This window comes from Mesoplodon mirus (assembly GCF_964341445.2).
Source record: "Mesoplodon mirus genome assembly, chromosome: 1".
Classification (NCBI taxonomy): domain Eukaryota; kingdom Metazoa; phylum Chordata; class Mammalia; order Artiodactyla; family Ziphiidae; genus Mesoplodon; species Mesoplodon mirus.
This window is the reverse complement of record NC_138976.1, coordinates 34,354,299-34,371,160: the sequence shown is the minus strand read 5'-3', so window position 1 is coordinate 34,371,160 and position 16,862 is coordinate 34,354,299. Positions and strand designations below refer to the sequence as shown.

Genomic DNA, 16,862 nt, shown 5'->3' with positions numbered 1-16,862 from the left:
CAAAGCAAAAAATAAAGCCAAACAAAGCAAAAACAAACAAACAAAAAATAAACAGTAACAAGGAACACTCCCAAGTTCCTGCTCTTGTGGTGAAAGAGTACAGACTTATAAACACACTGTGGTCGACAGCATAATGGCAGGTAGTGGTAAAGGGACAGAGCGATGGGAGTGCTATTTCAGAGGGCTGTGAGGAGAAGAAGCCATGTGAAGAGTTACGGGACAGTATTCCATGCCAAGAGCACAGAAAGCACCATGGCCGTCGGGCAGGAATGGGTATGGAACGCACAGGAAAGAATAAGAAGAAGGCTGGTATGACTGAAGCACGGAGAGCACAGGAGACGAACAGGTAAGGCAAATGAGAGCAAAGAGGCAGGCTTTGGCCAAATTCTCTACTCCCCAGGCTCAGTATTAGGCAGGGAAACAGAGGGACATAACACGGGGTCCCTGCCCTTAAGGAAACCCACAACCTGGTGGGCCAAATCAGTAAATAGCAGATTGATAAATACCATCCCCAAGGTTAGAACAAGGTGCTCTGGGAGCTCAGTGTTAGGTACCTCAGTCAGGAACGGCTTTCTGGCAGAGGAGACCCGAGAGTTTAGAAGGACAGGAGGGCTAAAGGAAGGGGAGGTAGAGGGCTGGCAGAGGCAGCTGACGCTAAAGAAGCAGGCAGGGGCCAGATCACAGAAAGACGTGTGCAATTTGTGGACAAACTGAAAATGGTGGTGGTGATGGCACGGGCTCCATATCCCAGGTCGGCCACCTCACGTCCCAGGTCCTGAGGCAAGGTGGTTCCTCATTTGAAAATTGTGCACTACACCTACCAGGTTGTTGTAAGAATTATAATACATGTAGCTGATAAGCAAAGTATCTGCATATGAGAAAAGCTAAACAGATTTCAAACAAACGAACCAAACTTTATGCAGAAATATATGGGAAAGATCAGCACTATTCAGGATGATCATGAGTCTGGGCTGGAGGAGGGGCAGGATGGAAACTGCCATGGTATTCCCGAGGAGGATCCAGAGACAACGCCTAGGTTTCTGGCCTGGGCAAGTTCTTCAGGAAAGGAACAGGCCAGGGTCTTTCTCCCAGATAAGAAGTTCAACAGGAGGCTAATTAGTTTGAAGACAAACCTTGAAACCAAGGACATGTCAGGGACTCAGGAGCTTCATCCTTTTCCAACTAAAGCACAAAGCAAAATCAGGAGAGCCTCACATCACATGCTACACACCTTGTACTGCTGCGAGTTTGGTGGATATAACTTCAGAGCTTCGTTGTACAAGTTTTTATCTTTTATTAAGTTTAAGCATTCTGGGAAGTACTCCGGTCCTACAGGAATAAGATTCATACACACAGAAGCTTGAGACTTGGGAAGCATAATGGATTTCATTTCTACCAATGGTCCCTACATAAAATCAACAAGGGACCTTTTTAAGACCTGCATAATTAGAGTATCTGGAGAATGGGAATGCAGGAGTGTGAGCTTTAATGAGCACCACTGCAGATTCTGAGGTATGAGAAGCACCAATTGGAATCAGAGTTCTACTTAAAAGGAATTTTACACTACCCCTGATGAATGACCATCCAGCCCAGTGTTTGCTCAGCCTCCTTAGTAAGAATCACCTGGGGAGCTTATTAACCATACACACACCTGAGTCCCATCCCAGCCCAGCTGAATCAGATCCTCCAAGGAAGCCAGAAGCTGAATGCTTAACAAGCACCCCAAGTGACTCTTCCTTGTCCCCGTCTCAGCCCTTAGGAAAGAGTCATAACTGCTGAAGCCTGAGGCTCCAGTACTGGTCAGGGATGGGGTGAAGCACAACACCCGACATCGTGCTGCTTCGACTCCATATCACTGCCAATCAAAACTGGGTCAGGGCACTGCCAGTAGGCATGGCCACTCAGACAAGCTGGGTTTCCTTCAGGTGTCTGCAAACACCACGAGAAGAGTGAATTATCAACCAATTTTGATTTTAAGACACTGAAGTGAATTTCGAGGATGATCACTCTTGACTCAAAAGCATCTACTCTATCTTCTTAGCTATGGAGCTCCTCCCGTTCATTCAAAGACATTTGCTTTACCCTCAGCTTTTCAAAACATATGATAAAAATAAGGTGCGGGTACGTAATTGTTAACATTTTCAGGTGTGGAAATTGAAATCAGTCTGTCTAAACTAACATTTGATTGCAATTTATACCCTCCCTAGTTCCAAAGAATATTTGAAGCAGAAATAAACATACTAACCCTCACACTTACCACATTTGCTGAGGTGGCCAATGGCTTTTTCATACCGTTTCAAGTATTTGTCTATAGTGAACCGCTGATAATTCGTTTCCATTTTCTTAAGTGTATTTAGAAATGGAAGGTATTCTTTGGGATCCTAAAAATTTTTTTTAAAAATTTTTGTAAAGGACAATTTTGTTGCTTGTGATTGTATTACTTATAAAAATAAATATAATAATTATAGCAATGAAATGAAAGCTACATCATTTTTAAAATATGTAGTGTATTAATATATTAATTATATATAAAACCAAACTACATAAAACCACTTTTGGTAAAAATGCCTTAACATATGGCCATATTCTCCAGGTTCCCAATTTCCACTGGAAAAAGAAGCTACATGGTAGAACTGGACTGGAATATGAATCATTTGTTATATTTCCTTTATAAGAGAAGAATTTGTTCACACTTATGCCTGTAAGCTTAAAAATAACCCAGTAATTTTATTTCGATTGCTCAACCTAGCAATCAAAACACTTTGGTAAGCCCAGAACAGCAATAGAGAATGAGCTTGGAAGTATGGGCCCTGGAGACTCACAGATCTGCCTCGAGGCCTGTCCTCACAGCCTTAACATCAGACCAAACACTGCAGTGTCAGGAGCACTGTTTCATACTACCACGTTCGCATAAACAAAAATGAGAAGTATGTCTAAGTAGTAACTCCACATACCTTCTGTGACTTCTCAGCTACCATGAGGACCAAATCAAAGTTATAGGTCCCAAGAGAATGATCATATAATTCATTAACATCTACAAGAAGCAGCAAATACTTCAGGGCCTCTTCAGCACTCACAGCATCAGGAACAGGTGCAGCACTTCCTGTCAGTGTGTAAGAAAACAAAACAGTAACAAAACCATTTGGGGAAAAAAACCCACACATCTAGCAACATAACCAAAAAGACAAAGTAATACGTTTTCCTGGCAGAACTGGACACCAGATGAATATATTCTTTTGACTCTTTTGTACAAGCTTTATAGGGCGGCATTCAAAGAAATGGACCCAGGTCTTAAAATGGAGACCAAAAAGCCACACACTAGATCACTGATGTGACCCTGGTCCTGGTCAGTGTGATCTCCAGAAGACTGAAGACCCGATGTCAGTCGAGGCCCCGATACACACACTCTGTCAACATGTCTCTACCTTGAAGCTCGTGTACCTTCTGCAGCACAATTTCCAGTTCTGGGGTTGTTTTTTTCACGTGAGAGGTGAGTATGGATAGGCAGTACCTGAAGTAATAAGTGAAGTACACCAGAATAAGAAAGATGAGCAAGCTGAAGAAAAACAACTCCACACTTCTGTTACTCAAAAGATGCCAACTAACGAGAGCACACGTACTTGTGAGGATTTATGTTCTCCATGGCTGCTCTCATAGCATCGCAGATAAGGTCTACTTTTTTCCGATCAGGATCGCTGGACAGCTGGACAGTGCTGGTAACTGGGGGAGGGTACATGGTTTTTGTAACATCTTCTTCCCTGAGAACAAGTGTGTATTACAAGGTCACTAACGGAACACATGTCCCAGCTATCAAACTACTAACATATATGTTGGAGTGCTGATGAGATAATAAATAAAAAATGGCTTTTGGAAGACAGTTTAATTCTAAAAATATTCACATATGGTGAAAAATGGAAAAACTTGCTGAGAAGTGGAAACATGTCCACAGAAGACTTGTACGTTAATGTTTACAGATGTTACATTCATATAGCCCCAAACTGGGTACAGTCCAGGTGTCCACCCACAGGAGAATGAAGAAATAAACTGCAGTATGTTTACACTATGGCATACTACTCAGCAATAAAAAAGAATAAACTAGCGATACATGCAAAAACATGGATGAATCTCAAGATAGTATACTATATGATTCATTTATATAAAGTTCTTGAACAGGCAAAACTGATCTACAGTGAAAAACTCAAAAAAGCAGTTGCCAAGAGGGTGGGGACAAAGAATAAACGAGAAGGGATTTGGGGGAACTTTCTGAGATGAAGGAAATGTTCTCTATCTTGATAGGGGTCAAGATTACATGGAAGTATACATTTGTCAAAACTCAGTGAATGGTACACTTATAATCTGTGCATTTCATTATATATAAATTTTACATGCGGGGGGACCCCATACACAAAGAATATGATCTAGTTAATGTTATGCAAGGTGAAGTACTGACAGGTAAAGTGGACTGATGCCTATAATTACCTCGAAATTTGTCTAAAGTAAAGATGAAGGGTGGGGACTTCCCTGGTGGCACAGTGGTTAAGAGTCCGCCTGTTAATGCAGGGGACACAGGTTCGAGCCCTGGTCTGGGAAGATCCCACATGCCACGGAGCAACTAAGCCCGTGCGCCACAACTACTGAGCCTGCGCTCTCTAGCCCGTGAGCCACAACTACTGAGCCCACATGCCTCAACTACTGAAGCCTGCATGCCTAGAGCCTGTGCTCTGCAAAAAGAGAAGCCACCGCAATGAGATGCCTGCGCACCACAACGAAGAGTAACCCCCGCTCACCACAACTAGAGAAAGCCCGCACACAGCAACGAAGACCCAATGCAGCCAAAAATAAATTAATTTTTTTAAAAAGTGCATTAGGAAAAAAAAATGAATGGTGGATGGACAGATGGGAAATAGTGATAAAGCAAATACAGGAAAATATGAACTGTAGAATCTAGGTGGTGGTACAGGATGCTCACTGGACAATTTTCTCAACTTTTTAATGAAAAATTTAAAACATATAGAAAAGTTAGAAAAAAATAAAAATAAAAAAATAGAAAGTTAGAAAAGTCATTGCAGAAAGACACCATTTATTTCAATTAAGTTTTTTATGTACACCTAAAATTAAAGTCAAATAATAATTCTAAATGACATCTTTTAAAGTCTTAGTTTTAAAAAGGGAAAAGATTGAAAATCCAGTACATGTGGCATCTAAGAGTTAGAGATTAAAAAAATATATTGAAAAGTAATTTTTCTCCTCTATTTATCTGTCTGATTTCCTTAACCAGAAGAGAGAAAATTATGCATATGATACTCATGAATTATTCAGAATACTTACTTCAATTCTGTGAAAAACAGATTAATATGATTTACAGAATCTATCTGTCTTATGAAGGTTTCCACATTTTCAAGAAACACCTACCCAAGAAAAGAATAAAAAAAGGATAAAACATTTTAGTTCAGATCATCTTAGTTCAAGCCTAAGGTAAGCTATGATAAATATCAGATTTAGAATGTTACCTTAGGGTTATGATCATGAATCAGATTAAGATTAATTCTCAGTTTTCTCATGCATTCAAATGCTTCTTTAAACATTAGTCTGTGAAGAGACAGAAAGTGGACAGAGAGGGCATTTCACAAAAAGTAAGCTCCCTGGACTCAGCATACTTTCATAATGATATAAACCAGTTAAAATTAAGACTATAGCCCAACTACTACTGGATTTCTACTCTGAAATCATAGAATGAAAAAAATCAGGTACCAGATTCATTTACCTTCCTAAAAGGTGTGATTTAGTCATCATGGCCGGTTGAGGACTATATCCACACACATGCACACAAGAAAATCATTATGGAACTTAGAGCTACTTTCTTTTTTAACAAAATGTTAGTAAACATCTTTCCAATATAAAGTTTCCCCCAAATTCAGAGATTCAAACAATGGATCATTTCCTTCACAACAGTGGCTCAGGCATTTTTGGGTCATAGGCCTTTTTATAAGTCTGCTGAAAGCCTTGGGCCTTCTGCCCAGACAAATACACATAGACACAGGATGGTGCAAAAATTCCCTGGGTTCACAGGCCATCTAAAGCCTATATCGTTCCCCTTAGGCTAGGAAGCCCTGTTTCGTACAATGAGCCTCATGATTCCTTCTGCTAGGAATGTTTATTACACCATACGATATAAGAATCAAAGTGTGAAAAAAAGAGAGCCTCTGAGAATCTGATTGAAGATATATGTAATGAAAGATTTAAAGACTTTTAAGTTTTAAAAATCTTAATGGAATACTTGCTGTCTTCACACATAAGTCATAACAATAAGCTAACTAACCATATACATGGTACTTACTTGTCCAACCACTTCCGAATTTGAGCTAAAACCAGGGCTCGATGATGAACAACTTCTAAGTTTCCCCTTGGCATCTTAAAATAAATAAATCAAATCAATAACATTTTTAACTAAACAGAAAAAAATTAAATACCCAGGATATACAACTTTACCTAACTCTTCTTAGAGAACTAACACAACACTGTAAAATGAGCATAGCTTTGGCAAAATTCAGTTGTGCTCAAAATTTATTCTGACTTTTAAGAGAAGTTTCCCTCTTAGCCTTACGGGGCAGAGCCTGTATTAACACTCCTTTGTATAAAGCTAACAGAGAACTTAGCAAGGAAAGGCTTATAATAAATTAACACAAATGATAAGACAGCTTAAAATATAATCCACAAGAATTCTGTTTGGTATTTACTGTCAAATGACTATCAGAAACATAGCCTGAAAAATCAGCTTACCTGTAATATAAGCTTTGTGTCCTGGGGCACAACAGTGACAATGCGTGAACCCCTCTCCACCTTCCGCAGAGATTCCCCATCAGACACATGGCTGCTGCTCAGACCTGCCTGTAATGCTAAAGACACCATAGGCTAAGCCTTAACAATCAGTGTCAGGACAAGCCACTTTCCATTAACTGCAGCTGCAACTGCATGTTATCCAAAGTAGAAGGAAGCAATTAACAACTAAGCCACACTGCTCTCTCACTCAGCCTCAAGACCATTAGCCCCTCTGATAAACAACCTTATCCCAGAATTTTGTGCTCTCTCACAGAGCCCCCATGCACATGCCCATACACAACTTCTCAACTGATATGGAAAACGCAGGCAGGACTGGGCACTCTCTCTGTCCTAGTGTACTGATAAAGCTACGATCGTATCAGTGAAAGATTCCCTGTTTCCAAGTTATCAATAGAAGCAAAGAAAATAAGTGGGCTTTTTTTTTCATAAGAAAATTGTGTGCATGCGCACACATATACGCTGGGTGGGGGGACATGAAACACAGAAAAAAATGCAGCCGATTTCCTATGAACCATGAGATGGAGTCCTTCAGATATACAATGGAGGGTTGCCACAGTGAGAAAAGGTAGATTACAAAGAAGATTGAGCATATTGCCAGTTTGGTGCCTACATGGTAATTCAAAGTAAAATATTAGTTATATTTAAAAATTTCCTGAAAATTGTTTGTTTACCTTAGGATGTGCTGCTTAAGGAAGGACCTCCTTCTCTTTGCTAACTGGTGTGGAGTGATTCAACTGAGATATCATGTTGAGATTAGGGGCTAAGTAAATGAACCTGAAAAGTTTTCTCCAGTCTAGGACTCCATGATAAAAAGCCAAAGTATCCAACAATCTTAAGTCATCAAGACTTCAAAGGACAAATGATATTAGAACAGGGACTATTTTCTATTTTATACACTGAAAACTTACTTTCCAATGATGCATCTCTCAGGCAAAAACACTGGCAAGTGTGGGAATGAGTCGTCAACAATAAAAACTCGTCATATACGGCAAATGATGTGATATTTGAAGCAACCTACAAAAGGTCAGGCAGGCAAAGGGGAGAGTTAGCTATATTACTTGGAGCCAAGACTGAAAAAGATCCAGTGTCAGAACAAGCCTTGATACCTCAGTGTCATTGATGAAAAAGCGACATCTATCAGTCAGACCAAGGACACATTCCTGCAAAGAAATAAAATATGAAATTACAAACAATTCTAACCAAACCAGTTAAACCAAACTTTTCTATTACACGGTTCCAATGCCCTATGATTTCACATCTAGGTCCTTGTAATGGGGACTGAAGATGCCTAAGATGTGGTTGGTCCAGTGCAGAGTGTGCTATGACGCCATCCAGTGCATCAGCAAGCCCTGCCGTTTCTATCTCCTACACATGTCTCAAACGTTATCACCTTTCGGCCCCTCACTGCCTCCACTCACAGCCACTTCCACTCTCCTCCCTTTCAACCTACTCTCTAGTGGGCAGCCAGAATAACCTTTCAAACCGTGAAGCACATCACACTACTCCCTGATTAAAATCATCAATTTCCAGTCTATGTTAAATGAGCAAAGCCACACTCTTTCCCATGGCCTATCACTAAGGTCTAGCCATTGCTTCCATTAGGTTCCTTGAATAAGCTGAGTTCTTCTAAGCTCACAGTATGGATAGTTCCTCCTCCCTGGAACACTCTCCCTTTCTCAGAGATAGAGCTTTCTTTTTCTTCACATCTCAGCACATACACCACCACCTCCTAGAGGCTTTCCCAGACCATCAAAAGTTGGTCTCCCCATCCTCACAGCTACCATCCTCTAACTAGCCTCAAACACTTCTCTATTCTCTACCATTACACCCTGCTCATTTACTTCATTCTCCTATCAGAAGGGACAGCCATACCTGTATTGATAGATTAAAAATTCCAGAAGGGCAGGAATTAGTCAGCTGTTTGGTTTTGTAACCACTGTATCCTACCACTGGCCACAATTATAGGCATTCTAATATTTGATGAATGATAACCTACTGAATACTAGTTCCAAGATTACATTTCTGTTGTCCCCAAAAGTTACTTATAAACTAACTTTGAATGTTTTGTACAAATGGGGATAAAAGTCTGCCAATTGCATTTTTCTGTTTTTGAATTTATACTTCCAAGGAAAGGAATCAACGAACTACTACATGCAAGCTCTTAATCCCATTTCAGAGATTTAGAGGCTGAGGCTCAGGAAACTTCTCATTGTTGAGAGTGAGTAACTTCTCATTGTTGCCTTGAGATTTAGTGGACACTCAGGTCCACCTCCAAAGCACACACTCTTTCTACTTAATGCTGTCAGTTCCTGGGTCACTGCTCTTAAGTGGTAAGTTTTTCTGCCTTGTGTTTACTTACCTCTCCTCCAACCATGGCCAGTTCGGTCTGTGTGCACGGATAAGGAAATCGAACAGGAAATCCACCAGGGTTCTTCCATGGCTCAACAGCCAGAGAGGGTGATTCTGCAGGATTGGCAGATGAGGTTTACCAAGAGCTTATCTGCTCTTTGTAAAAAAAAAAAACTGTTGCATCAATACTTGCTAAAATACTTAACATGCAATTTAAATCACTTTCCAAATGTGTTTTGGAAACTCAGTAAAGTACTCCAGTTCATTACAAGAGAAAATACAGGGAGAACACACCTGCTAATTCCACTCTATAGATAAGGGATTTTCAGGGTAGTTAAAAGACCTAATAATCACCGCAACACTGATAAGATACAAGTATATGTGCTCAAGAATTAAATACCTACGTAAGTCATAAACATGCTTTCCTAACTTTTTTTTTTTTTTTTTTTTGCGGTACGCAGGCCTCTCACCGCTGTGGCCTCTCCTGTTGTGGAGCACAGGCTCCGGACGCGCAGGCTCAGCGGCCATGGCTCACGGGCCCAGCCGCTCCATGGCATGCGGAATCCTCCCGGACCGGGGCACGAACCCGTGTCCCCTGCATCGGCAGGCGGACTCTCAACCACTGTGCCACCAGGGAAGCCCCCGCTTTCCTAACATTTTGATACTCACCCCAAAGGTACTTAAGTATCTGACCACCAGCCACCTGCAGTGCTACTGACTTGGTCTTGGAGTTGCAACACAGACTGATTATGACCCCATCCACTGTCACAGATGAACTGACAAGAGTAAAATATAAAAAAAAGGAAGTGAAGGAGGTGTGAACAGACTTTTTCTCAAAAGTAGTGACATTTCATTGATTTTGCAGAACAGAAAAAGAAGCAATTTTCCTTTGGTGCTGCACTGCCTATTTCAATATAACATAAACATAATAAACGCACACCCATATGTATATACACACTAATAGATAAACTATTGCAAGCGCAAGCCCAGGTAAAGCAATTACCTGTCACATGACATTATTTTCCACAATGTCAATAAGTAGGTGTCTACATTGTGAGGTCATCACTCCTATTCTGGCAGCAACTTTATATAACTTATTGCAACTTATTTCAATTTACTGCATTAAATAAAGCAGTGAATCTGTAGGAAAGTGAGCACACTTAATACCTATATTGCTATTATATTCATTCATAGAAATCTGTGGGTCTCCCTTAATGGGAAGAGGGGAATCTGTTATTGCCATTATATTTTTTCCTGAGTCAATGAACCAAGAGTAGACATGTCTTAAAGGAAGTGGAAGAGGTACGATAAAAGCAAATGGTGCCAATGCTAACATTTATTCAAAGAGTTTTAAACAAATCTACAAAAAACCCCAAAATGCCACAAATTTGGGGAGGATAAGTTATCTGTGAAGTTAAGGGAATAGACTCTGGAAGTGCAATGGCTGGGACTGGATCCTGGCTCCACCTGCATTATCTCAGGCAAGTTACTTAAACTGCTCTGTGCCTCAGCTGTCTCAGCTGTAAAATGAGGGCGCCAACAGTACATACTTCAGAGAGGTGTTGTGAGAAATAAGTGAGTTAATATAGGAAAAGCACTTAAAAGAGTACCTTTTACAAAGCACAAGCTATAGTAAATGTAAGCTATAAGCTGATTGGGGGACTATATATTTGTCAAAGACATTAACATTTTGTATGAACAAAATAGTCTTTTTTGAGAAACAGAAGTCAAAGCAGCAGAAATATATTTTAAATGACTTCTCACTTCCTTTATAGCAAATGAGATGACGGCATTTACCTTTTACAAGATAATGATAAAAAGTTGCAAATTTGAAGTAGTAGAAACATGCACAGTTTAGGCATTTCTAATGTAAATTGCTCTGTTTTCCAAAGGAAGCCCCTGTTAAGTCTGCATGCAGCTAGAACATATTCTGCATCCAGACATATTCACAAAACCTTTAAAAATATGAAGCATTATTGGGACTTCCCTGGTGGGCCAGCGGTTAACACTCCATGCTCCCAATGCAGGGAGCCCAGGTTCGATCCCTGGTTGGGGAACTAGATCCCGCATGACGCAACTAAAAAAGATCCTGAGTGCCACAGCTAAGACCTGGCGCAGCCAAAATAAATCATAAATAAATAAATATTTTTTTTAAAAAAATATGAAGCAGTATCATTCAAAGATTAGAAGTTAATGACTACATTTGGAATATGCTTCATGTATACAATAAAGAAACGTTCCTAATTTTGCAACAACGGTTTTCAGAATTTAAAGCTAACCAGCAGAACTTTAATTACATGTGAATCTGGGGATTACTATCAATGTATGCCGAGGGTGCCGAGTTTTGACACTGGAAACCTGAGGATTTCTCGGAGCTGTCCACACAGCGCTACCTGGTGCACAATAGGGCTTGCGATACAGAAAACAACATTCATTAATGAAACCTGTTACGTGACAAAGATGCAGTCAGGAATCAAAATGAAACTCAGGGCCAGGGAGCTATGAAATTTTAGCAAAGAAAAAGAGAAGAGGCTTTCTAGTAATAAATGCAATCAAGTGCCAAACAAAATGTATAGGAGTATTTTGAAGTCACTAAATCAAAATGAAGTGCATATATATAGATCTCATAATCGATTTTAACTAACAAGGGTAATTAGAGTGGCTAATTCTCATAGGCTAATAATTACTCTGCTGGAATATAAGGTGAATGAAAAATTTTAACACACCTTAAAAATGTTTTGCCTCATCTCTTGGCATTTGTGCTATTTTTCACCACTTCTTGATGTATTTTAGTCTATATTTTGACATGACTAAAAACTAGACTTAACCCTCTTGCTAAGTATGTCTAAAAAGGAAGCCACTGCCCCTCAACCCTGCTCACTGGAAGTAAAAAAAAAAAAAAAAAAAAAAAAAAAAAAGTCCCATGCTCATAAAAGAAGCCTAACTCTATCTGCTTACTAACACATGGAATACAGCGAATTGTTGGAATACCTAATGTTGAGCTGTCCCTGCTCGTCGTCCATCTCAGAAGGGGCCACAGTCAGATGGTGAATGACAGACTGTGGGCTGGATTGACTGTGGCTCACAGCCAGGAAAACATCTTCCTGAACCCAGGTGAGAAGGCCGAGCTTCAGTGGGTTTACTTCTTCATCTTCACTGTTCTCAAACTGAATTCTGTTTTAAACATCGAAGAATTTTCAAAACATGAATAAAACTTTAACATCACCGAGATTTTCCTGAATGAAGAATGAACCACTTTATATACAGTCAACTCCTAATTATTTGGAGGGACAAAACCTGAGGTAATGCCCAATACTAGAAAATCCAAAAATAATGTTCGCCTGGCTTAAGAATACATTTTTCTAGTATTTAAAATTAAGTATCTTATACTCTGAGATCTTTAGATTTGAAGAGAACATTTCAAGAAACTGACTACAGAAGAAAAACTGACTGCCCCAAGCCCTACACTAATAAACCCCAGCAGTCTTCCACTGTTACCAATTACCAGCATTCAAACCAGGCTCCAGCAGATATTTAGGTCTCAGTTGAACGGATCCTTTCCTAAGCATCTCATATCAAAATGACTAATTCGTTTGGGAGATGACTTCTTTGCCGCTAATGCCTTCCTCCTGTAGCATTTAGACACTGGAGGAGGGCCTGTTTTTACTACTTCACGGGGGAACTCACAATGGCTCCTTCCTGCCTTTCAGCTCAAGCAGCAGATCCTCAGCACCCACTGAAGCTGAGTCACCAGTCTGATCTTCCTACTCAACCAGCTCTCCCTGGACTCAGTCTCTTCACTGCATTCAGCCCCACGCAGGAGCATTCCTGCCTCGGCTTCTCACTGACACTCTTCTGCCCACCACACTCAACATTCTCAATCCTTCTTTGGCAATCCTAAACCTATCTCTTTTTCAAGGTTCAAGGTAAGTTATTTATGCCCTTCATGAAATCTTCTCTAAATGACTTAGAGCTATCCTTCTCACAATTTTTTAAAAAATGAAACTATATTCTCAATTGCCTCATGCTTTCTAGTTTGCCTTAAATCTGTCCTCTAAACTTTCAAGTCTGTGAAATGAAATAATCCATGTACATGCTCTTTGAAAAACTACTAAGCATTATATAGACAGCCCCCAAATCATACACAGGTAGGAAATATATTCATTTATTAAATATATTGCATATATTGGCATTTAAGAAACATATTATTTGTTATATTCAGTTATTTGCTCATTATTCCCATTGATTTAGAAATAAATGCGCCCAGGAGACAAAGCACTGTGTTAGTTAAGAACTTGGGCTTATTAAATAGAATAGAATCAAATTCTGGGTTCTCACAGAAATGGACTTATAATTAATAATTTGGCTTCTGGGTCATTTTACAATGCCTATAGTGCACCTGAGGTATTCAATTATATCCAACTGTTTGTAGTACTGTTTCAATAGGAAAATGCATTCTGATTTGCAACCTGAGAGCCTCAAAACACAGCAACCAAAAGTTCTGCATTGTAGGATGAGACAAACTAGAGACTGCATTAGGTCAGCCGCACATTAACAATGTACATATCCTCATTTGTGTAAGCAAATGCACTCTGCTCTACCATCTGCATCTCCATCTTTCCCATGGGATTTTCCCTGTTGAAAATCCCCCCAGGGATGTTGGGGGAATGGGTTCTAAGTCAGCCTAAGACTTATGCTCCATTGCCACCCATCAGCATATATGACATTCAGATATATAGGTAACTGACTTCTCCAACCAGGCTGAAAAACCAGGGCCCAGGTGTTGTATCTACTTCTTGTTCCACTGAGCAACAGGCACAGGCTAAGATAATAACAGCTGGCTGAATTTAGGACTAAATGCTGGCTGCTTCTGGGCCCAGAGGTCCAAGGCAACTAAGAACAACCTACTTGTAGCTCTTGTCCAGATGAGGTGTTCTAAGAGAAATTTTAAATCCATTTCCACCCACAGCTCCCAGTTTCACCGTAGAGTCTATGCTTGGACTATCACCTAGGAAAAAAAAATGCAAATACTATCATAGTAAACTACAAACATTTTTCCTGATACTAAAGATATGGGGTTCTGCATTTAATGGGTTCTAGAAGGTAATCCACTTTACAAATAAAGCAATCTAGAAAATAACCACATCTCAACCTCTTTCTTAAATTAAATTTCTGCCTACCTTTCAGGCTGAGAATTCAAAACTTATTTGCAAACAAGGCTACCACTGCCATGTGCCAGTATAATTTACAATACAACCATAGAATTCACATATTTCAGGTTCTTCAAGTGCATCAGGAAAGCAACTAGAAACTGACAGCAATGGGACTGTGGAAGGACAACTAGATTAGACGCTAAAACACCTAAGTAGAGGTCCTTGTCCTTTCTTGCTCAAGCACCTCTGGCATGCTGTTCCCTCATCTATAAAACAGAAAAACTCCACCTCTGACACAGCTCCTAGGAAAGCTGTGAGATCAACTGAAAATATGTGCAATGACAACGTTAAGGATGTAATGAGACACTATGTTCTTTCTAGGGTTGAGAATTATTCTTAAATACCTAACCCTTCAAATTCAACAAAGCAAAAAGAATTGTTCTTATTAGCCAGAGTAGGATTGAACCCCCCCCACAAACACACAAAAAACCCTGCAAGTCAATTAAACATCACAGTAAGAATGATATTAATTACAAACTTCAAAATTTTTGGAAGCCCTAGAGCTAACGCAACACCAAACTATAATTTGCTTTTGTGTAGGAGATTTGAGTCAGAACATCCTGATAACAGTTTTTGAACATACCACATTTATAAACAGAAATCTGGTTACTGGCATCTAGGACAGCGAGGTCATTGCTCTTTTTAGGGTGTGCCAAGAACGTGATTTGATTTACAGGGTGTGGGAGCAGCAGTCGGTAGGTGCACATGGGAGGTGGAACCACACTCTGCCGGAAGACTGTCACCAATACCCTGTCTGCATGCGAGAGAGAAAGAGGATGAGACACATGGATATTCAATTTGTAAAACAAGGCATCTGAACAGCACAGTACCACTAATTAATAATGGTGGTAGAAAATATACAGCGATTCTTAAAAGTAACTGTTGGGGGCCTCCCTGGTGGCGCAGTGGTTGAGAGTCCGCCTGCCGATGCAGGGGATACGGGTTCGTGCCCCGGTCTGGGAGGATCCCATATGCCGCGGAGCGGCTGGGCCCGTGAGCCATGGCCGCTGGGCCTGCGCATCCGGAGCCTGTGCTCCGCAACGGGAGAGGCCACAACAGTGAGAGGCCCGCATACCGAAAAAAAAAAAAAAAAAAAAAAAAAGTAACTGTTGGTGTTTTTATCACGAATAAGCTTAAATACAGTGTAGAGGAGGAAAGTAAGTGTCAGAGCTCTGTCTATATCTGGCTATTGTCACCTCCAGGCCTATAGCAGTTCATCTCGGGGCTTGGAGTTTCAGGTGCCAGGGACTAGGGCAAGCAGGCCCAAAGGTCAGAGTTCTAGCTTTAAACCTGGGCCTGCAACCAAGCCAGAATAAACCAAAATCCTTAAAGCACTTCCCTGTGCATGGATCTGGTAATAAGGCATATGTGCTTAAGTCCTCTATATAGAACACATGATTGTAAAATCAGTATTATGATCACTACATAGAACATAAATTAGTACATCAACACACGTTACAACCTTAGAAGCAAGTTTTCCTTAGGTCATCAGCAATAAATAAACTGTCGATTCAGGAAAGACTGACTTTCCCTAGTTTCTTTCCCCTCACTAAACAAAAACCCTCAACCAAATTAAAAAACACCAATCCAATCCGAGTACTAGGCAGATGTCTGTAACTTGAACTGAAGATACTGGAAAGGTATATAATTAGCAAGCAAATTATGTATATATATTAAATATATATCAAAAAATAAAGCAACATAATGGAGTGGTGTTGAGGGTCAACGTAACCCTATGTCAGGGCACAAAGACAAGGCTGACACACCAATGCCAGAAGCCTACTGTTGTCTTCCTCTCCACCCAGGGTCAGAAATGTCAGTGTCTTCAAAGCCCAGACAAGTAAATGTGTAAAGCCCATGGTGGTAGTAGAAAAGGGAGTTGAGGGAGGCAGGGGGAGAGGAGACCATGGTTCTCAGGGGAGTACACGCCTCACCTAAGGGCGTTCCCATCCAATCGAAACCAAAACAAGTAAAAACAAACCAAACAACCAGAATAATCAATCAAATAAAAATCCTGCACTGTTTTAGTCAAACTACCACATCTGCAGGCTCCTGGCTCAGGCCCCCTGCGGGCCCATGGACACACTTTCCAGCTCCTTACTTCCATCAACAACAGCCACATTTGCCATGTCACTTAAATTCTCTCCTGAGCTCCGGTCAGTCGTCCAGTGCCAGTCATAGCAGAGGTAGTGCCAGCCTTGACAGAGAACATGCAGCCGGTATGGGGTCACCGGGTCCCACATCAGAGACACAATCTTGCTCTTCCCACAGGTGCTGAAGGGCAGGCTTTGCTTGAGATACCAGTGATAGTTTCCAACAGTCCAGAGCTGAACTGCAGGGGAAAAGCAAAGGAAGGTCATCAGAGGCAGGGGTCTGAGGAACAGACTTCGTACCACTTGCTAGAGAGGGATGAGGACACCCTTTTCTTTTTCAAATGACCCTTTCTGCTCAGCCTCTTCA

At 40.6% G+C, this 16,862-nt stretch overlaps 1 protein-coding gene across 2 annotated transcripts in view; it reads right to left on the bottom strand.

Annotated features, from left to right (window-relative positions):
* ELP1 (elongator acetyltransferase complex subunit 1) overlaps positions 1–16,862 on the bottom strand; it is a 65,438-nt gene that overhangs the window by 28,573 nt on the left and 20,003 nt on the right. For both annotated transcript variants that reach the window (XM_082624499.1, XM_082624498.1), the window contains 17 exons: positions 16,504–16,734; positions 14,986–15,156; positions 14,098–14,197; positions 12,181–12,363; positions 9,859–9,965; positions 9,200–9,303; positions 7,947–8,000; positions 7,749–7,854; positions 6,781–6,896; positions 6,338–6,411; positions 5,511–5,589; positions 5,329–5,408; positions 3,621–3,758; positions 3,426–3,511; positions 2,955–3,103; positions 2,258–2,381; positions 1,232–1,329 (listed from right to left, as the gene is read on the bottom strand). In XM_082624499.1, the coding sequence (XP_082480625.1) occupies positions 1,232–1,329; positions 2,258–2,381; positions 2,955–3,103; positions 3,426–3,511; positions 3,621–3,758; positions 5,329–5,408; positions 5,511–5,589; positions 6,338–6,411; positions 6,781–6,896; positions 7,749–7,854; positions 7,947–8,000; positions 9,200–9,303; positions 9,859–9,965; positions 12,181–12,363; positions 14,098–14,197; positions 14,986–15,156; positions 16,504–16,734 (2,000 nt within the window). The remainder of the gene's footprint in view (positions 1–1,231; positions 1,330–2,257; positions 2,382–2,954; positions 3,104–3,425; positions 3,512–3,620; positions 3,759–5,328; positions 5,409–5,510; positions 5,590–6,337; positions 6,412–6,780; positions 6,897–7,748; positions 7,855–7,946; positions 8,001–9,199; positions 9,304–9,858; positions 9,966–12,180; positions 12,364–14,097; positions 14,198–14,985; positions 15,157–16,503; positions 16,735–16,862) is intronic.